We start from the raw sequence: 22,541 nt of genomic DNA on the forward strand, positions 1-22,541 counted from the left end.
TGCTTCTATGAATTTGCTAGAGTACTGGAAATAAAATTATTCTGTTTGTGCCTAGGTATAGCTTGTTTTGAAGGCAAATATCTCCTAAGACTTTCCTTAAATGTATTTCCCATGAAGTTAAAGGCAGATGTTCTTATGCATAGGTATGCAGATTGTTCATGTATAGTAGGTGTGGGACCCTTATTTACAGAAGACTTCTGTATGACAGAAAATAGATGTCTTGATTTTCATGCCCCCCCCTTTTTTTTTTCTGTAAGACCTAGTAGCTATAATGATTTTTCATCCAATGAAAAGTATCTGCCTTCCTGCTATGTCAAAGGCTGTTACAAGATTATCAATTTATTATATATAGGCTGCTAGATTTTTCTGTCAGAGGGATAATTTCTATTATGCCAATAAGCAAGATTTGGATGTTAATTTGACAGGCTTTAAAAATCTTTGTTCTGGTGCTGTTTGAGCTAATGGAGTTCTAAAGTCTGTTTTTTATTTTTCTAAATATTTCAGCTAGCAAAAGATCCAGGAAACCAGGTTGTTATGCTTGAGAGAGAAAGGAAAAGGCTAGTTGAACTATTGAAGGATACAGAAGATGGAATTGAATTTCAAGGTCTTGAGGTATGGCAACTTTAATTTGTCCGGTCCTGTTGTATTTGGCTTATTTTTGTCGTAAATCTAAATTTGATTTGATTTTAGTCCTACCATGAACTAATCTGCTGAGATGCGAGAGAAGAGCTGAACAAATCCAATTGGCATTGTTTCCAAGAATGAATTTTCATTGGTGGCTTTGTTCATTTTACCAACACTTGGACACACTTGGCCTCAGAAAAATAGCAGAACTTAAAAGTTAGACACAGTGGAAGGAGCCTTAGAAGCACACTTAGAAGACAATGACCTGTTTTCTTTACATAAAAAGTGAAGTTGGGGCCTATCAATCTGAGTAGCTAGCCTCAGGCAGAAGGGCCAGCAACTACTTATAAAAAACTCCAAGAGTTTTGTGAGGACATGAACTTCAGAATGTAACAGTTGGGGAAATATGGAGCTTATGTGTCCATTTAGAAAGATAACATATCTTTGTGGAGCTTCCAACTCAGTCTTAAAAGTATACAGAAGAGCCAAAGTCTGCTTAAGTATTAGGCATTTATGCTTTAACGTAAAGTTGTTAAACAGCGTACAGTCTGCATACTGCAATGGATAGCAAGAGCTGAAGTAGATAGAAATACCTTTCCCCATAGAGAGTAAAAAAATGCTTGGTTGTCCCACCAGTCACTGCTTCTAGGAGAGTCTGTGCCACAAAATGATTCCCAGTAACATAAAGACATCAAACGGTCTTTTGATCTTCCAGTTACTAGCAGATGGTCTTTATTTCTTACTGCTTTGAGGGGACTATTATAGTGAAGGTGTTCTTGGGGGCTCTGTTTTTCAGAAGTAATCATAAGGCTGCCGGGATGGGAAGATAAAATTTAGTTTGAAAAATGAATTCTGCTAGGAACTTACAGTACTTTTTAACTATATATGTTATTAAACATGCTAAAGATACATGTTTTCATAGAATGAACATCCTCAAACATGTAAACTTGATATAATGCTTCAAGAAACCTGCATTTTAATAAACAAGAAGAAATATTGGGAAAATGCTTGCTTTGTGTCAAGAAATTAGATAATCATTCTAAATTGTTTTACGTAAAGTGTACATTGTGACATCTATAGTTATGTTACAAATTTTTTCACAGCATTTGTAAGTATACACTGAATCACAGTGCCTAAGAAGAAAGATGTGAACTCTGTGTAGAATTAACAAAATATATCCAAGGTCCTGTTTATGTTTAATGTATATAGCTAAAAATGATCTGGACTAAATTATTTTTCAGTATGTTAAATAAGAACTTAGGCGTGAGAGAAAGAAACAAAAGCAAATACAATGTATTATTTTTTAAAATTATCTCTTCCCCTATTTTATTTTGGGTTATTTTCTAATAAGGAGGTAAAGGCATCCAAGAGGTGATTCTCTTCATTACTCTTTTCTAAAATGAGTCTAAAATCTGTCCTTATAAATAACCATTTCAGGATATGGGGTAGGGAGGTGAGCTCAAGATTATCATTATCTGAATCCAAACTGGTTATGGAAACAGAGAACTAACCGACCCATGGTTTGTGACCTTAAACAAATGTGTAATTTACCCAACTTCAGTGTGATTTCTAGTTCGAAACTCATTTGGTCTGTGGTCCAAAACTTTAATCTAGGGAAACTAGTAAATGTACACTATGTTTTGGTATTTTCGGAGCTTTGTAGGGCAGATAAAAGTGAAGGAGTCTGTCCATATCAGTCAGGAAAACCTAATGGACAAATTACTAAGATTATATAAATGTGCAGTATTTTAAAAGTAACTGTTCTTTCACAGTTAGTAACATAAAGTAGAAGCACAGAAGACATAGCCTCTGCTGATCATTGGTATGCAAAGGTTTAAACTGTCAGTCACAATGAGTACTTGTGTTCATGAGATTAAAAACTTCAGCTTCTGTAAGATTGCACCAGTTTTCCTGTTGTCCTGATGTTTATTCCCTTGCTTTGCATAGCTTATTTAATATTTGTGGGCACGAACAGTAAGCTTGCAGGTTGACTTATTTATCTGTAAAATGCTCATCAGTTAATGACATTGCGCAGAGATGTTTGGCTTGGCAGGCATGGTTTAGTGTTTAAGAAAATGCAGTGGAAATCTCTTTGGTCTAATGTGGACCTACTGGTTAGGAGAGTTGATTTTTATTGTACTTTTAATTTGTTGTGTATTAGAAGAACAAAGTTAAAGCTCACTGGATCATTATTTAATCATTTAATTAATCTTTTGTCTGCGCATTTAGGAGAAGATTCAAGGTATTCTATTAGATCTGCTTGCAACAGGTTTGGCATTATGGTCCCATGTAAGGGTGAAAAAATATTCAGCTGAAATTGTGCTTCAGCCTTTGAATAAGAATGAAGTGTGGGGAGAGGGTTGTGGTGTTGGGTTTGTGATGTTTTTTGTTTATTTATTTTGTTTTCCTCCTCTTGTTGGAAAGGTTGGTGTTTGATTAATTATACTGTCTCTTCTGTTCTTCTTTCCTGATCAAGGATGTGTTTCGATTTGAGGAGATGGTCCTTCATTTGATAAATATCAACATTTAAAGATCTGAAGATGTTTTAAACAGCCTTCTGTTAGTAAACATCATAGCATTCTGACCTAGAGAGGAGTGTCTTTTTAAAAATAATTTATTATTTTACTGATTGCAAAAGACTTCTCTCACAATACATAGTTTTTAGGTTTTCTTTTTCTTTAAGCTAGTGTCCTTGACAAAATTTAGAGGTACTTATGCAGAATAGGTAATGCAAATTCTGACTAGCAATGTATACCTTTTTTTTCCCACTAATTCTCAAGGCATCAAGGCAACAGAAAAGTATAACACTTATCTAAATGTTTTATTTGATTCATGTCACTATCATGTGGGCATGTATCTATAGAGATTTTACTATTTATATCAAGTATTAAATAGATCACTACACAGGATATGTATGTTGCTGTATGTTCTTCATACAGTGGACAAGAATGGGAATGGTAGTTTGTGGATTAGTCTAGTCTGTACTAGATCATCTCTTTAAAGAAAACAGCTCTTAAGTCTGCTGCCAAAGGAGAATAAAAGAAAGGATAATAGTTACTTAAACCTGTCTAGTCTGGAGATGGTTTCTTCCTCTCCCATATTTGAATTATATTATGGGTGAGGCATTTCCTGTGGCTGCTTTATAACAAAGATCATAAGGAAATTATCAGCTAATGAGTAATCTAGACTGCTTCAAGCTGGCCCAGGTAACTGTCCAGCTGATGGCCCCTTTCTCTGATTTCATTCTGCCTTTTAAAAAGCTGGTGCAACCACATTGGCTAAAGCAATGTTTTGGCGGTTATCAATCCAGGCAGAGCTGGCTGTGTTGTATGAATTCCTCTGTATAGTGGAACATGGATTAGATAACTTCATTTGACTTGTACTACTAAATATGTCAAATATCCAAACAGCAATTCTCACTTTTTTTAAAGAAGTGTTTTACGAGTATTTAAAATATTTTAGAAGTACATAATGATGCTGACCATCAAAGCTGTAGGGGTATAATTTGTTTCAGATGTTCCACAGTAATAAGCACTGACTGTGCTATTATAAAAGTATTGTTCTGAGTTAACACACGGGAAACATTGACAGGACAGAAGCTTATTTTCCAAGCAAAGTCATCTTGAAAATACAAAAGGGAATGTGTGAGTCCATTTAACCATGGAGTGAAGTGGCTACTGGAGTAATTTGGATACTTGGAGCATGGGATATGAAAGCATGGGATATGGACACTGAGCTGTAACTAATGAGCCCAGCTGCAGTTTAACTGACTCCCGTACAGTCATTTTTGTGTGTTTGCACTGTGCTCTTCGTTAAGAGAAAGTAGTTAACATGGCACAAGTGTAGTACCACACTGGATGTTTGTGTTATGATGGTCACTGTCCCATCTAAACAGATGCTTCCACAAAGCTGGCAAGCTTCTAGAGACATTTCTGAGTGGCTCTTCTTGAGTCGGGTCATGTCCAGTCAGGCTTACTAGTTGTGTCATCATCATACTTGTATGAGAAAGCATTAGAAGAACTGATTATTTTTTTTTTCCCACAAAAGAGATGACTCCCTTTTCTTTTTTTTAAATTTTATTTAGTATGGAGGTAATTTATGACAGGTGTTTGGGGTATGCTTTTTTCTTTTTGCAGCCAGTGTGCTTTAGGGTAATGAGAATGAACCAGGGATGACCTCATGGTGGTGGTATTGTGATTAGAAGCTGATATTTCCTGCTCTTGTGTGGATGTGGCTGCTTGAGTAGCCAGAGGACTAATCTGGAAGCTGTAAAGGAGTGGTGGACATGAATCCCTTGCAAGACAGATCTTGAAGTCTCAGGGCAAGGTGCTGACCTCCTTCTGTTAGGAAAAAGAAAGAAAACCAGCAATACACTCGTGTCCTCTCCCCACATCCTTGCACTGCCCTTCTGAGGTCTTACCTGGTGTTTCTTTGCAGTCAGGACAGAGATGTAATCTTCTAGTGTCATTCCTGGTGAATGATGGTTGTGCAGACTTGCTTCCCTGAGCATGAGACAGTAGTGCCAGGTTGCTGTGGAGAACCTGCAGCTGTTTGTGAATACAAGCTCATTTGTTTAAGTGGGCCAAGCTTACTCATAACATGCAACTGTCTGTGCTAGGAGCACATATTCATGTTGGTTAGTCAGATGTTACTGCTATAAAGAGGAAAAAGCCATGTAAAGCACAACCAGGAAAAGAACTCTGTGCTCTGTCTCTCCCAGTGTTTCTGTGATAGCACACTGAGGGTGTAGAAGGGCGGCAGCTACTTCTCTCAGAGCAGTTCCTTCACTTTCCTATGGATGCCATGTTTTCTTCTTTGATGATACATTGCAAGTGTCACATTATGTCTTGTATCCTCATTTTGAGATTTGGCTCCAGGTGGTTTGTTCCATAGCATGAACCTCTGCAGTTTCATTCCAAGTCTGGTTTTGATCAGGCTTTCTCTCTTTTTGACTCCTTATCAGATGGAAAGCAGTTGTCCTATTAGACATAGCTGCTGGTTTTATTTCCTTCTTTGACTTGCATGGGAGTCTGTTGCTTCCACTTCTTTCAGAGGACAGGAGGGAGTAGTGTACAGGTGTGATTGGGTGTGTACCACAGTAGGTGAGTCTCTGCATTTGCTGCCAGACTGTGAGATGCAGGTTCGTTGGGGGATTCTAACAAGATGTGTTCAGCGTGATTGAGAATGTCTTATTTTTATGCCTGTTGACTTGCATTTGTCTTTTAAAAAAGTAAAAAATATCTTGTTATCTCAAGTTCACTATATGGTCAACTCTGTACAGCTCCTTGGACTTAAGCTGTAATATGGTGCCTCCAGGTACAAACAAGGAGTGCTGAGACGCAAGGCATAACAGAAGTGATTCAGGATGACGTTGAGGACAGTTCTAGTGCAGTTTGAGGGCTGTGCTTTTCCACTTCAATATTAGCATTGAAGATGTGAGTGTATAGCATACTCTTTGTATATTGTGTCTTAGGACTGGTGGATCTATGTCTGCCATACACTTTCCTCCTCATCTCTATCTTCTCCGCCATCTTGCAGAAGAGCACAACACTCCTAAATTGATTTTCATGTCAGTGGCATCTAAAAATGATGCTTTCTGTGCAGCACTGGACAGCAAGGTCTATATGCAGGTTAGACCATGACAAGCAATTAGCTGTTCAAAAGGGAGCTGGGACTGCCATGCTGAACATACACAGAAATTGCAACAAGGGAAGAATTTGCATCCATGGAAGGGAGTTATGATATACATGGCATGAGGCTGTTCTAAAGGTTTGACTTAAAAAAAAAAAAAAGAGGTTAGCTATCCAAAGTGCCTCTCTTGGGCATAAGAGAACTTGATCAGGAGAGTTGCATACCTTCAGAAGAACGAATGGGGAACTTGGGACCTATCTGCTCTTTGGCATGGAGGCAAAGCATCTGGCTTTAAGCCATTTCATTTTGGGGCTTCCGAGTGGTTAGTCATTGAGGATACAGGCTTTGGACTTTTATAGAAATAAATAAAATAGTAGCAGAAGTCTGTTTAGGTCAACACAACACCTTTTTTGCTGTGACATTTTAATAATGCATGTAGATGTAGATAAATGGATTTTAAATATATATATTTAAGTTGCTGATTGGTTATATTTAAAAATGAAAAATTTATGTTTCTAATTTTTCTGTCCACGTCTGCTTTTGAGTCTGCTAGGTGCATGAATATTTGGCAGATTTCAGCTATATACTGAGGTAGATGAAAACTATAATTTTGTTCTTAAGTACAGTTTATTTGAAAAACACACTTGATGTGTAATTGCCTTTACAATCTGTTTCCTGTGGGAATGAGGATTAAATATTTTCTGTATCTTTCAATAGGAGGATTTGTCTGGCTGGCTAGCACCAGGAGAAGGGTATACACCTGAACTGATGGATTTTCACCTAAATGAGATAGACATTAAGCTTCAAGTACTGCTATCGGATGGGGATTTTTCTGCAATTTCCAGCTCTTGCTCAAAACCTCCAAGCCAGATATATCAGGTATAGTACAGAACAGATTTTATGTTGCAGATTTCTTGTTTGAAGTGTGTGTTGAGATCTGATGTAAATGAAAATACAGCATGCCTCTATATTTGTAATTTTTTTTGTGTTTTTCTTTAGTATCGTCTGTTTGTTCTCAAATGTATGTGTTAAAAGCGAAATCTTTGGCTACGGAAATCATATGGAAAAATAATATGTTGCTATTATAAGTGGCATATAATTCAAGGACTGTCTTGTTTTTAACATTTGTTGATTCCACACTTTCAATAAGAAATTTAATATGCAGGAATTGGTAACTCAGATGTTTTTTTAACTGCATGAGGGCCTCAGTGGTTTAGTGAGTATAGCAAGACATTGCCCGTGATAATTCAGCTTTGGGAATTAGAATTAGTTTTTTTTAATCTCTGGATTCCAAAAATGCCTCTTGTGATCTGAAAGATAAAGCAGTGGTGAATAAGCAATGTTGAAGACTGTAGAAAATAGATTGAAATTGTATGGCCTTTGTCTTTTCCCCTTGCTAGCAGTATTAAGAACCTGTGAGGTCACAGCCTTGAGAAATGATTGTTTGAATTTTGCGCATAGATGACTCCAGTTTATCCCCTGCCGCAGTAATGTTGCCCCTGCTATAATGGGGCAAATAAAGATAAAATACCACCATTCTTATTTTGCACTAATTTGCAAAAGACTTGTTTACTTCTGTAAAATTTAAAGTTTATAGCCAAAACAGATATATCATAGTGTAAGAGTGTACATTAGCAAAACTGTGTTTAGTTGCTGGTGTATGAGAAACACACTTTTTATGAAAAACATCTCTTTGAATGGCTAAAATACCTGGTTTTTTTTTTTTTTCTTTTTCTAAAGACACTTTAATGTCATTTTTTTTGTATTGACTTCTTTCTGAACGTCAGATTTTGTTTTACTTATAGTAGTATTTGCTGTTGCTCTTGACAGTTCCTGAGGAGTCGCATCTTGATGTTGATAACTAACCAAGTGGGATATTTAATGTGTGAGACGTGACCCCCTCTAGTGGTTAATGGCTTAGGGAAGTGCAGTTACCCGGTAACGCGGTTCAGGGACCTGAGCTTGCCGATGATTGCTGCTGGATTTGTGTTCGCGGTTGTGAGACATCAGCTTGAAGCTAATGCGACTGCCTATGATAATGAGCTCTCTTTGGGAACATTTGTCCAAGTGGTGGTTGTTGCTTCGTTTTCGGGTAAAAGCTGAGAGGTATTTGAATAGAAACTTGGCATTTATGTGTATGCTTATTAAAGAGTAATGCGTTATCTTTTTGAATAGTGTTAAACTTAACAACCAAAAAGAGATTATTAATTCTGTAATTTGCCCTTCATTAGTGAAAAGCAGTTGCCCTTCAACTTTTGCTTTGCAGCATGTGAAGGGTTTTCAGACACTGTAGTTCCAGGAAACACAGGATTCCATTTGTCTTCTTTTTTTTTAATTTTTTAGTTTTTTGTTGTTGTTCAGATAAGCTTAAGCATGTGAGTCATTTTAATAAAGGCTGCCAAAGAATAGGACTATTTAAAGGTGGTTTTATAAATTTAGAGAAAGAGCTAAGCAGAAGAAATATAAATTGAATTGAGTAGGAGGCTTTACTTGTTTAAAACTGGATTTATAAAGACACTAATTGCATAAATGCAAAACTAATTTAAAAAAACCCGACAAAATAAACAATAAAAGCAGACCCTCCCACTCTGCAGCTCTCTAATTCCAGAAGTGTCTGGAGTTCCAGGTGCCCTCCCAGTTGACTCCAAAATCCCGGAGGTGCCTTCATTCCTGTTTCTTTGCTTGTCCAGAGCTGCTCCTCTCAGCAGAGGACAGGGTGTCTAGTGCTTGTCTTAGTTTCATTGTGGTCCAGATTTTAGGCAAGCCAGTGTTAAGTTCTTCATGAAGTCTGATTCGATAGGTGCAATCTGCTTGTATCTAGCACTGTTCATATTTACATAGAATTTCAGCTGTTAACTTTTTTTTTTTTTTTTTTGGTGGTAAGTGGAGGATTAAATAGTTGTCTGATCTTCTGATCTTGACAGCCTACTGTGGAAACTTCGTACCGGGTCTAGCCTTTAGTCCTGTGTTCTAGGTTATGTTTTTGGGTTTTTTTTTGTTTTGGTAGGTAAAAAAATCACTTTTCATACATAGCAATAAAAACAGGTGAAGTTCTGAATTTGGTTATGTGAGTTAAATCTCAACACCTTTTGCTTTCATATTCCTTTAACAGTTGCTTTTTCAAAAAACCAGGAAGTAATGTGCAGTGATAGCTGAGAAATTAATGACTATTTTGAGTTTAGAGAGCTTGTGAAAAGACATGAAAAATGACTTTTTTTTTTTTTCAAGAAATTGTTCTAAGTTCATTGCAGCTCACGGCTGTTTTAAAACAAGCTTGTTTATCATGATCAATATCCCCTAATATTGTTATAAAATGGAAGTTTTAATTAATTTGCTTTTTAAAAAACTTGTTCTTGAAGCATCAGTTCTGGTATCAGAAAATAGGTAGGTCACAAAGAAATACCAGAATTCTTTGTAATCAATGTCTTTTGACGTTACCTGAACAAAGGCAACTGATACCCTACCAGAAAGGGTCTGAGGAAATAAATTGAATGATGCTTTTGCTAAAAGAAGGTATTGTATTGTGATATGTTAGCATGAATGCCTCATGCAAGACAAAGGCACTAAGAGTTCTGGTCGTCTGTACTTTGTTGGGTTTAATTTCCAGCGTTTAATGGCAAGACTTTCAATTTTCTTCAATTGACCACAGCAACTAAAGGAGGAAGTAAATGAGCTGTCAGCACTGGAAGGCTGTTACTCTCTGTAAAAGCAGTTGGAAGTGGGACACATTTAACTTACTAATAGAATGAATTAAATAAGTGGCAATTATCCTTAGTTATTCACCCTCACACATATTCTGTGAACACTGTGAAAGACAAAATATTTGTTGGTGAGACTGGGAATTTGTAGTATTCAAAACTGATGGTGCTAGTCTAGTATTGTTGAAGTCTAAGATAAATTTCTATTGATTTCTTTTATTCAGAGTTTCAGCTTAGATTGTATCACTGCTTTTCCTCTAACTGAGGTAAATTCCATGAACTTAATTGCTAGATAAAGATGTTTGCACAGATGCAATTGGGGTGCAAATTTGAATGCACTGCAATACTGGTTTCTTAGGAATTTGTTTTTTTTAAAGTTTGGCTTTTTAAATTAAGGTGCCAGGAGAGGGCTGAAAAAAATCCTGAATGCACAGAATTTATTTTGAATGAGTCTAGTTGTTATGGGACACAAGTCTGATTTGGAACATGGATGTCCTTTCCTTTGGAGAAGAGGCTGATGTAAGTGACATTAATCTTTCTTTTAAAAATTTGTGCTGAAATTCATTCTGATTTCCCTGAATCCAGATATGGATTTCATCTGTTGTGGTGGAGTAGGTTATAATGCATTAGTGATGGTGAGCATTGGGAAAAATTGTTAGTGTGTAAATCATCTGCTTGTATTTTCCTTTATAATTTAGAAGTAATTAAAATTAGCTTAGTGTTGTGTATCATAAAGCTATGCACTCTTTTCCTCTAAGAATTGCATTAGGTATAACTTTCAAAATGCAAATACTTGATCACCACTGGCTCAATGGGAGAGCTGCCTTCTGCCACAGATAGATGCTTTGGCAGGGTATAGGAACTATGCTCTGACTTTGAAATCTTTAACAACTGACTTTAATTATCGTACAGTACCATAGCTGAGCTGTTACAGATTCATCTTTTTGTGCAATGAGTCCAGCTGGATTCAGATTGCTTTTCCATGACTAATGTTCTCTTTTACATGGAAATGTTTCTCATCAGAACTGTATTTCTCTCTGAAACATTTCTTTGTTCTGATGCCAACTTAATTAAATATTTAAAAATGCTTCTGTCTTATTTAATATTTCTGGGGAAGAACAAATTGAGTTGAATGTAATCCTGACAGAGACATGAAAATGGTAGGATGAAGAATATGAAGTGTAAGACTGTGTGTGGAGTACAGTTACCAGCTTGAAAAACAGGGAAACTACCTGAAAATAAAAGAAAACGGAGATGGTATTTAAAGAAACATTAATATCTCTCTGCTTGATTGTCTTATAAAGGTAATTAATGTTGTGTATTACCTTGATGATTTCTTTCGTAACTAACTGGGTTTCATTTATCAGAAAAATATTCCATTTTTCAGTTATAGCAATAGACTGTAGTTAACAGTTTAAGACTAAATAAATACTCAAATGATAAAAAATTCTGAAGATACACTAACATTTCAGTTAACGAGCTCTCTGATAGTGTGTACACTTATGCCTGCACTTCACCAAAACAGATGATTTTAATGATTAAGTCTATTTCAGGACATGGTTAGAAGCAGATTAATAAGCTGATCAGCCAGTTTTGTGGCTCAAAAAGATTATATGACACTAATATCTTTGATTAGGTGGGATTTTGTTTTTATTTATAGAATTTTGGAGAAAAGGGAGTGCAACAAATAACTTCAGCCATTTCACATACTGGATATTTCTGTTTTGCATTATGGCTTTCGCTGTTGCTTATATCTTTGCTTGTGTAACATTGAAGTTCACATCTTTATTTTCTACTTTATCTTTAAGATTTTTAGATCTTTAATCTCAGATGGACTCCTACTATGTACACATGCTATATAATGGAAAATTAAATGTTTGCAGTATTTGAAACATTGACAATAAAATGTTCTCCATGATACAATACTAACTACGTTTATGTAATGCTATCTTAAGAAAAATATTTAAAAAATTATTTAACTGGGAAAAAGTCTTAACTCTGCTTATGTGGTTCTGGTCAGTTACTATTCAGGAGTGAGAGAAGTAGTAGTCTTCCATTAAAGCAACAGCTCAATGCTCCATACTGGTCAGATATCAAATAGATTATTAGGAACAATTATGAAAGGGAATACAAAATGAATCAGAAAGTATCACTGCTTTTCTACACATCTGTAGTATACCATATAGCTTGACTATTGTCCAGTTGTGATCCCCAGATGTCATAACCAATACAGAAACAATGGAAAACTGATTACCAGAATGCTCAGATGTGTATAATGGCTCCTATGCAATGAGTGATTATGGGGAGTTTGGAAAACATGAGTAAGAAAGAATGTGACTCAAGTGTGCAAAACCATGCTGATAGAGAGAGAGTAAATAGTAAGAATTTTTTTTTTACCATCTCATCTAAATAGAATTGTATCAGTAGTGGATGTTGATGTTGGAGAAACGTTGAACCAAGTACTTCTGTTTCTGGTAAATGTTCATCATTCAAGTTCTAGCCAGCACTCTCTGATAAGAATTGGTTAGGTATCATAGCAGAGCTCAATATTCAAGAAAAGTTTATGGAGAATAAAGTTGTCATGTTTAATCCCATTTAAGAATTTAGTTTTATATTGTCTTGCTAGAGAAGCAACTGGCTTAAAATCATACTGAGTGTGATAAAAGGTAAAATAACCTGTGATACCTAGTTTTCCTAAAGTTTGAAGAGGTTACTCATAAGTGCTTGCAGCAGCTGAGCTGTCTGTAAAATGAAACATGTATGCTTGAAACTATTTGAAAGACTAGGACAGAAATTTGCATAAAGCTTTGCTTCAGAAATACGTGTGGGAAAGAAAGTAAAAAATTTGAAGTTAATAACGTTTTTGATTTTGTGACTCCTCTCAATATCACCTTTTTTTAATCTAGCTGGTACTGCAGCATAATATTTTCAGAGATGCTGTGTGCAGTTTGAGCTCTGTTCTTCATTGAAGGCTGAGTTCATATAAAAATATCAAACAGTAGTCCATGCATACAAATCCCAAAATAAACACTGAGAAGTGTAATATAGTATATAGTGACTTCTCAGTACCACTAGTTGCATATTCTTGTAGGTGTATTCATAACATTACTCTTTAAAACAAATCATAACTGCAGTTCTAGTCCATGCAGAGCACTAACTGCTCACATGGTAATGTCTCTATATACGCCCAGATGATCAAAAGATTGGATTTAGAGATATCATTGCAGAAACAGTGATAACTGTTTTTAAAGAAAAAGAAATAGGCCATCATCTTCCTCCTTGCCCTTCCATGAACAGTTAAACAATTAAAGATGTAAAATTACTGGAAGAACAATGCCATGTAAAAGCAATTCTCATTAGCGGGTCCTTCAGTTGCTATATTTTGAGCTTTTTTGCGAACTCTATATTTATATTGCAGATATAAAGGTCATATCCTTGTTTCATGTATTAGTAAACACAAGTTTAAATAAATCCTTTGGGTTTTTATGTTCTGTATAGATGTCAGTCATGCAGATTTCTTGCCATTGGGCATCATATTTAATGTAAAAAACTGTGTATTTAGAAGCCTATCTTTAGATACTCAATATTAAGAATTTGGCCTTAGGTGGCCCACATTAAATGTCAATCCAGTTTGGAGAGATTCTAGTCATTAATAGATGGTGCTGTTGATATCTGTCTTTCATAGGAAAATTTACTGACACTGTGGTACTGCCAGCTATTGCTGATTGTAAATATATATTCAAAGATTTGTACTGTGTTAAAAGTATATTTTCAGGCAACTAATATGTTTAAATATCAGAACTCATAGATTTGTTTGATGTTTAGAAAAAATTGTTTACAGATGCTGACAGTTTTTTTCTATATTGTAGTTGAGAATTTCTGTTCAATGTTAAATTGCAAAGGTTGTTTTTCTTTCCAGTTAGACACACTATATAAAAATCTTTTCCTGTGTGTTTTTATTAGGATTGCTTGAGCTGCTCCTAAAAATAAGAATAAATAGAGTATATTATTATTAGATGGTTGCTCATGTTCCTTTGGGTTGAATTGACTAAAAGGCATGGGTATTTTTTGTTTTTTCCCCTCTACCATTATTTGGATTCCTTGGGTTCTTTTATAGGATCTTTGGCTTGCAAGAGAGAGCCCTGTTTTTTTTTTCCAATTAGAACATAACTTTGCTGTTTGGCCAGTCCTTGTTTTCTTAATGATCTAAATACGTGTAATATTAAACCTTGAATGTATTGGAGGCTCTCCTCCCTGTATGAGGAGAAGGACTTGGGTGTGCTGGTGCACAAAAAGCTCAACGTGGCTTAGCAGTGTGCACTTACAGCCCACAAAGCCAACCATATCCTGGGCTACATCCAAAGAAGCGTGGTCGAGGGAGGTGATTCTTCCCTCTACTCTCCTTTTGTGAGACCCCACCTGCAGTACTGCTGGAGCCCCCAACATAGAAAGGTCATGGACCTGTTGGAACAAGTCCAGAGAAGGGCCATGCAGATGGTCAGAGGGCTGGAGCACCTCTGCTGTGGAGACAGGCTGAGGGTTGAGGTTACTCAGCCTGGAGGAGAGAAGGCTCTAGGGACACCTTATAGCAGGCTTCCAGTTCCTAAAAGGGGCTTATAAGAAAGATGGGGACATACTTTTTAGTAGGGTTTTAAACTGCAAGAGGGTAGACTAAATATTAAGTAGAAAGTCTTTACTGTGAAGGTGGTGAGACACTGGAACAGGTTGCCCAGAGAAGCTGTGGATGCCCCATCCCTGGAAGAGTTCAAGACCAGGCTGCATGGGACTTTGAGCAACCTGGTCTGGTGAAAGGTGTCCCTGCCCATGGCAGGGGAGTTGGAACTAGATGATCTTTAAGGTCCCTTCCAACTCAAACCATTCTGTGATTCAGGACTGATACAAACTTCAGGATCTGATCCAAAGCTACTGAAGGATGTAAGAATATGTAACCCAAATCTTTACTAATAGTTGTGCATCCAGCTCCAACGTAGAGAGGGTTATTTCTCGTTTACCATGATCTCTAGTAACCAAAACACAGAGTCATTTCAGTTCAGTTCTTCCTTTCCCTTCTGGCCTAATTGTGATCCCAGTGTGGTTAATAGGAGAAGGCTTTGAACCCCTCATTCAGTCTCCTCATGTTTTTATTGTAGTAAAATTTAAGCGTAAAAATCTTAGCTCTGGAGACTAAGAAATTCCTCTTAAAATGCAAAGAGAAAGAATTTTTTTATTGAAATAAGTCCAGCGTGGTGTTTAGTTATTGTATTTGAAAATGTGCATAATGAAAATTTAACATCTGTGAAATTTGAAATTGACACATGATTCTAAACATTTAAATTTTTTCCTAATAGAAATAAAAAGAACATTTGTCTGGTTTTGAAGCAGTATAGTCATATGTTTAACTTCTGCCTGGTCTTCCTTTTGTTAGGAGTCTCTGGTTTATGCAAACAGAAGCTTAGAACCAGTTCCAGGTGAAAAGGTTCTGCGAGACAATAAGGAACAACGGGATCAACAAAATCGTCTGAAAGAAATAGATCATCAGCTGAAATCCCTAGAGAGAAATCTTGTAAGTCTCCTATTTTTGTCATATTTTTCTCCTCTTGGTTTGAGAACTTTGGAGTTTATCATTCCATGTGTCTTAAAATAAAATCTAATTCTGCAACCTTGTGTAAATTCCTGAAGGAATACCCAAAGAAATATACAAGCAAAAGTCTCAAATAATTTTTCTTAGTCCGGGAAACATATTTTTCAGTCGTAATGCCTGTTTCCCATGAACATAGTGTTTTAGAGTTTTTCAGAGTGAAAGAAGTTATTTTCCTCTCTTCCTCCCCAGAGGGAGATAGCATAAACAATCATATATAAATACATCCTAAAAGGATTTTTTTTTTTTTTTATGGCTCATATAATTGTGTTCTTTGAAGAACCAGGTCTGGTGGGAATGTTGTATACACTAAGTTATTGGGTGATTTAGCTTTGCTGAATTCATTTAGTATATTTTTGTAACTTAATTTTCATTTAATATGTGGATTTCATAGGTGCAAGGGCCTATAAATAGGATCACGTAAGTAAAATGGTAGTAAAAAATCATTACTGTTTTAGAATAAGTACATCGCATCTCATTCTTCTTACTACTTTGAGTAAGAGCAGGTAAGGAAAGGCAATTTAAAAATCTAAGAGGATCGTTAAACATAATTTTTGCCTCCTAAGTTATTTCTAAGTCATAGAGTCGGGACTCACAAACCAAAACTTATGGGCCTTTCTCAGGTAATATACTACTATTCTTTTCTCTTTCAGCGAGTATAATTTATTAAATTACTCTCAAGTTACAGTAACAAAATCTAACTAAAAAGTAGTGCTGGGGAACCTGAAGGCCTTCAGGAATCTTTTTATTCATTTTTAAATATACATTGTAAACATGCTGTTTGATCTGCGCTGAAAGAGCTACAAAGCAACCCGTACAGAAGAGAATTAGGGAGAAAATGTATACATTAAAAACAGATGAATTCAAAAGGAGAGTCCTAAGATGATAGAGTTGTCCTTTGTTTGGCATGAAAGGCAATGCTGGTATTTGTTTTTTATGTTGGGTCTCGCATAGATCTTAAGAGCACAGGAAGAAAATATCTTTCAATTTTTAATTTTTTGTTTGTTTGTTTTTAATCAAACTTTGAAGGTTTCCCTTGCTTAGATGAAATCAGGAATGAAACTGCTGAATACTTAAAAGAACATCACTGCATTACTGAGCTTGGCAGTAGTCATTAAAACCTGGATATATATACGTATTTTTAAGATTTTAACATCTTTGTTTAGTGTTATTTTTCTGCTTTGGGATGAGAAAGCTTTTGTTTCTCTATGGAATGTGCTATGTAGGGAAGACAAACTAGTATAGTTGTGTACAAGAGGCAGGTGAGATGGCAGCTGGTATGGGTGACCTGATGAAGCTGCATTTTTACTAGGAAACCCCAAGAATTTTGGTACATTAGCAAGAGGCATCAGTATAGGTAATTGACATAAAAGAGGTGTGCAAATGGAGGTGGTGGTGACTGGAAATAATGAGCATGGATTTACCGAGAGTAAGTCATGCTTGACCAGCCTGATTGCCGTCTTTGATAAAATGACTAGATCTGCTCTGTAAGCTAGAGGGCAGGGCTGCCACTCACTGGGAGTTAGGCTGGAGGAGGGAGCTGACAGAAACAGTGTGAAATTCAAGGACAAATGCGGAGTTTTGCATTAGAGTGAAATAACTCCCTCTGACAGTGCAAGGTGGAGCCTGCCTGGCTGGGGAGCAGCCCTGCTGAAAAGGACCTGGCATTGTTGTGGGCAGCGGACTACACATGAGCCACCAGCAGTGGCTTAACAGTTAAGATTAACAGTGGACTTGGCTGTACCTACCTACATGAACTTAGCCAACAGATGAAAGGAATTAATTACTCCCCTTTGCCAGGTACTCATTAGACTGGTCTAGGGTATTGCATCCAGTTTTGGGCTCCCCAGTAAAGAAAGGTGTTGACTTACCTTAGCAAGTTCAGCAGAGGGCCACTGAGATGATCTGAGGCTAAAGCACTTCACCTGTGAGGCTAAGGAGACTTGGTTTGCTAAACCTGGAGAAGAGATGGCTCAGGCAGACGTAACAGTAGCTTCCTATTAATAAAGAGGGTGTTACAGAGAAGACAGAGCAGCAGTATCTTTACTGAGTTACATGATGGGAGAACAAGAGGCAATATTAATAAATTGAAATGGGGAAGTTCCAACTGAATTTAAAGTACAAGAAAATACCTCTGAGGGTAATTGAGAATGGGAAGCAGGTTGCATGGAGAGACTGTGAAATATCCGTCCTTAAAATTTTGCGGACCTGGCTGGTCAAAGCCATAAGGTATTTGATCTGATCTTATAGCTGACCATGCTTTGGGCAAGAGGTAGGACTAGAGACCTCTTGATACTCACCCTTCCCAGTCTGATGATTTTTTTGATTCTACAAGGAGAAAGATCAAGATATTTTATGCATTTCTCAGGTGGTTATCTTTCTCTAGTATAACTACACTGAAGGAAAAATAGTAATTTTTCATGACTGTGCATTTTAGGAATGTGTTTTTTGTGTGTAACTGATGTTTAGTGTTTTTCTTGTGTATTTATGGTTTTATGACTACGTTTGTTGCATCAGACCAAAAAAATCTGTGTAGGCTACCCTTGGCTTGTGGAGGTCTTTATTCAGCAGTAGGGCTACCTTCTGCAGTAATCAGAGTTAGGACAAGTACTGTTCTAGTTGTCTTTTATTGCTCTCAAAGTGATCTCCAGTGCAGATCAGAAGCTTTGTAATTCAGACAGTGCCATAACCACAGTGGTATAATCTGAATTCCTCATACAACTGTTGCTACAGCTGCAAAAACTTCAGCCACTATCTACATATGCAGGGTTTATGCTGGCAGGGCTTGAACTGCACAGCCAATATGGAGTACTTATGGAGTATAGGAACAGTCTTCAGATGTCTTGGGCTTAGTGATCACGAGATGATAGTTTTTGATTTTTGGAGAAGTAAGAAGAGGGGTCAGCAGAACTGCTACCTCGGACTTCCAGAGGGCAAACTTTTTCCTATTTAGGAGCCTGGTCGACAGAGTCCCTTGGCAGGCAGTCCTGAAAGGCCACGGGGTCCAGGTTGGCTGGACATTCTTCAAGAAGGTTATCTTAAAGGTGCAGGACTGGGCTGTCCCCATGTGCCAAATGATGAGCTAGTGGGGAAGATCAGCCTGGCTGAACAGAGAGCTTTGGCTGGAACTCAGGGAAAAAAGGAGAGTTTACCACCTCTGGGGAAGGGGCAGGCAACTCTGGAGGGCTGTAGGGATGTCACGAGGTTATGCAGGGGGAAGATTTGAAAGACAAAAGCCCAGCTAGAACTCAGGCTGGTTACTGCTGTAAAAGATAAAAAAAATGCTTTTACAAATCCATTAGAAACAAAAGGAGGGCCAAGGAGAATTTGCATCCTTTATTGAATGTGTGGGGGAACATTGCCACAAAGCATGAGGAAAAACCTGATGAACTTAATGCTTTCTTTGCCTCAGTCTTTAAAAGCAAGCCCAGCTTCCCTCTGGGTACCCAGCCCTGAGCTGGAAGCCAGGGATGAGGAGCAGAATGAAGTCCCCACAGCCCAGGAGGAAACAGCTGGGGACCTGCTGCTCCACTTAGACACACAGAAGTCTATGAGGCCAGTTGGGATCCACCTGGAGGTACTGAGGGAGCTGGCAGAGGAGCTCACCAGGCCACTCTCCATCATTTATCAGCAGTCCTGGCTAAGTGGGCAGGTCCCAGCAGCCTGGAGGTCAGCCAGCGTGACACCCATCTACAAGAAGGGCAGGAAGGAGGATCTGGGGAGCTACAGGCCTGTCAGCCTGATCTCGGTGCCAGGGAGGGTTATGGAGCAGACCAGCCTGAGCACCATCACACTGCGCGTGCAGGAGAACCGAGGGACTGGGCCCAGCCAGTGTGGGTTTATGAGGGGCAGGTCCTGCCTGATGAACCTGATCTCCTTCTACAAGATGACCTGCCCAGTGGATGAAGGAAAGGCTGTGCATGTTGTTTACCTGGACTTTATTAAAGCCTTTGACAGTCTCCCACAGCATTCTCTGGGGAAACTGGCTGCTCACGGCTTGGGCGGGTGCACTCTGCGCTGGGTAAAAAGCTGCTGGACGGCCGGGCCCAAGGAGTGGTGGTGGATGGAGTTACACCCAGCTGGTGCCCGCTCACAAGTGGTGCTCCCCAGGGCTCAGTGCTGGGGCCAGCTCTGCTTAGTATCTTTACTGGCAATCTGCATAAGGGGATCAAGTGCACCCTCAGCCAGTTTGCAGATGACACCAAGGTGTGGGGGAGTGTTGACCTGCTGGAGGGCAGGCAGGCTCTGCAGGGGCATCCGGACAGGCTGGACCCGTGGGCCGAGGCCGGTTGTACCAGGTTCAACAAGGCTCAGTGCCGGGTCCTGCACGTGGGTCACAGCAGCCCCACACAGCGCTACGGGCTGGGGGCAGAGCGGCTGGAAAGTGCCTGGGGGAAAAGGGCCTGGGGGTACTGGCTGACAGCTGGATGAACGTGGGCCAGCAGTGTGCCCAGGTGGCCAAGAAGGCTACTGGCATCCTGACTTGTATCCAAAATAGCATGTCCCGCAGGACAAGGGCAGTGATTGTCCCCCTATGCTTGGCACTGATGAGGCTGCAGCTTGAATACTGTGTTCAGTTTTGGGCCCCTCACTTCAGCACCTCAACACCCTTCTTGAAGTGTGTCCAGAGAAGGGCAGCAGAGCTGGTGAAGGGTCTGGAGCACAAGTCTTATGAGGAGCATCTGAGGGAACTGGGGTGTTCCAGCCTGGAGAGGAGCAGGCTCAGGGGAGATCTCTGCTCTCTACAGCTGCCTGAAAGGGGGTTGCAGGCAGCTGGGTGTCAGTCTCTTCTCCCAGATAACAAGCAACAGGACAAGAGGAAATGGCCTCAAGTTGCACCGAGGGAGGTTTAGCCTGGATATTAGGAAAAATTTCTTCACTGAAAGGGTGGTTAAGCATTGCAACAGGCTGCCCAGGGAAGTGGTGGAATCACCAAATCACCATCCCTCAGGGTATTTAAAAAATGCATAGATGTGGTGCTTAGAGTCATGGTTTAGTGATGGACTTGTCAGTCCTGTGTTAACAGTTGGACTCTATGATCTTAGAGTTTTTTTTCCAACCTGAATGATTCTCTGATTCTATGACAAGGAGGCAGTGATTCCTTTAGAGGCTGTTCACTTCGGGGGGTGTGTGTCACTAAAGTTAGGGAGCGTTTTTAACTCTTATTTTTTCACAGTTCCAAAATAATAGTAAAACTTCATATTAATACACTGCTCTAATACATTAAACAGGTAACAGATGAGGGGGCAAATAAATAGAGGAGTTCTGTGTGACTTCAGTATATTTTATATGTTAATAGGCAAAGAGGTAAATCAAGTTAGCTCATTGTCATCTTTTCCTAGTCATTGACCTTTATATCACTTTTTGTCACTGCTGACCTTGTTCATGAGGCAAACACAATCTGAGGAAGTGTGTCTGGGACTGTACGATAGTCTATGGCAGGCCTGGGAAATGCAGTGGGCTGCTGACTCATTCAAATATTTTGTATATAAATGGGTCAGTTCCAAGTCTTGGTTGGATTATAGCAGTATTGTTTGGTTTCACATTACACAAAGAGTCTTGCAACATACCACACGTTTTTCCTTGGCTAGATTGTGTGTATTTAAAACTCTGAATTGATAGAATGCAATGCTAATTTACAGTGCTTATAAACATAGGATATGTTGTCTGTACCAAAGCGTAACTCATGGCCAGACTAGCGTTGCTGTGTGCTATGCAGCATCGGGTAAGGCTTCTTCAGGGGGACATACTGTGTCATCTTAATCAGCTGCTGCTCTGTAGCATGACTCCAAGATCACACAAATATTTCATATTCAGATGTTGTATTAGGTCCTCCGTGAGATACTTTGATTGCCAGTTTAAATTAAGAAGTATTCAACTCTAAATGTAGGTAGGTTTTTCCTGCTAACAGCAAAGCAAAACATATAGAAAATGTACACTTTTTTGTGTGTGAACAACAAAGAGCCACCAGAAAATATTGGGTTTTTTTTAGTTTTGTGTCCTTGATACCGTGCTGTTTTGTCCAATCTTCTTTAGAAATAACCGTATTTCCCAGAAATAAGAGTAGAAGGTATCTCCTTCTGATGCAACATACATAATTGAATAATGTTTTTGTTATTTGGTGTGGGAACGTCTAAAAATCAGGTGACTTATGCAGTGTGGATTGGGCACCTTGTTTCTATACTAAAGTAATATTTTGGCCATCAATTCTGTAACAATGTTAGCAGCAAAACTGCTCTCTGCCAGGAAACTGCAGGATGAAAGGCTAAATAGAATGCTTGGGTTAAGGACGTGTGTGTGTGGGAATATGTAGGTGGCATGTTTCCAGAATAATTTAATGATATCTGGAAATACTGTTTGTTATTCAATAGGTGGCACTCTTTGCTGTAGGTCAGAGGAAGAATGCCTGGGCATGGTTCTAGGAGATGTTATTACTGGTGAAAACATTGTAATTTCTGTGGTATGAAATACAGGTTGTGAGAGATTGCCTCTCATTTTTGTCCAGACCCCAGGTATGCAGCTTTTAACATTGCTATTTTTCTAGCTTAGCTAATTAAACAATTCAATTGTCTATTTAAAATTAATGTATTTAAAATTCACATTGCATTTCAATTTCTCCTTTACTCTTTCCTAAACCACTGTAATTTGCTGTGTAAAACTGGAAATAAATTCTCTGCTCTGAGTAGAGGAGGTGATTTGTCACCAGTTACGAACGTTATTTCTGAATACATGGTTATACTGGGCTTTATAATTTTAAAATATAGTATTTTACAATTTTAATGTCTGTGAGATGACTTATTTTAAAATGTACTTCAAAAAAAATCCCTCAGATAGAAGCTTTTCTTGTTGTTGTTTCTTTTGTTTGTTTATTTTTGTTTCCTAGGTAGAAATTATGGCTAGTTTCACTAGTTTAACAGAGCAGAATTTAGCTCTGTGTGTTAGGGAGTAAG

At 38.3% G+C, this 22,541-nt stretch overlaps 1 protein-coding gene across 6 annotated transcripts in view; it reads left to right on the top strand.

Annotated features, from left to right (window-relative positions):
• Positions 1 to 22,541, top strand: part of FSIP1 (fibrous sheath interacting protein 1) — an 89,056-nt gene that overhangs the window by 13,841 nt on the left and 52,674 nt on the right. For all 6 annotated transcript variants that reach the window (XM_040601804.1, XM_040601807.1, XM_040601806.1 and 3 more), the window contains 3 exons: positions 505 to 612; positions 6,973 to 7,134; positions 15,379 to 15,516. In XM_040601804.1, the coding sequence (XP_040457738.1) occupies positions 505 to 612; positions 6,973 to 7,134; positions 15,379 to 15,516 (408 nt within the window). The remainder of the gene's footprint in view (positions 1 to 504; positions 613 to 6,972; positions 7,135 to 15,378; positions 15,517 to 22,541) is intronic.

This window comes from Falco naumanni, chromosome 7, assembly GCF_017639655.2.
Source record: "Falco naumanni isolate bFalNau1 chromosome 7, bFalNau1.pat, whole genome shotgun sequence".
NCBI lineage: Eukaryota > Metazoa > Chordata > Aves > Falconiformes > Falconidae > Falco > Falco naumanni.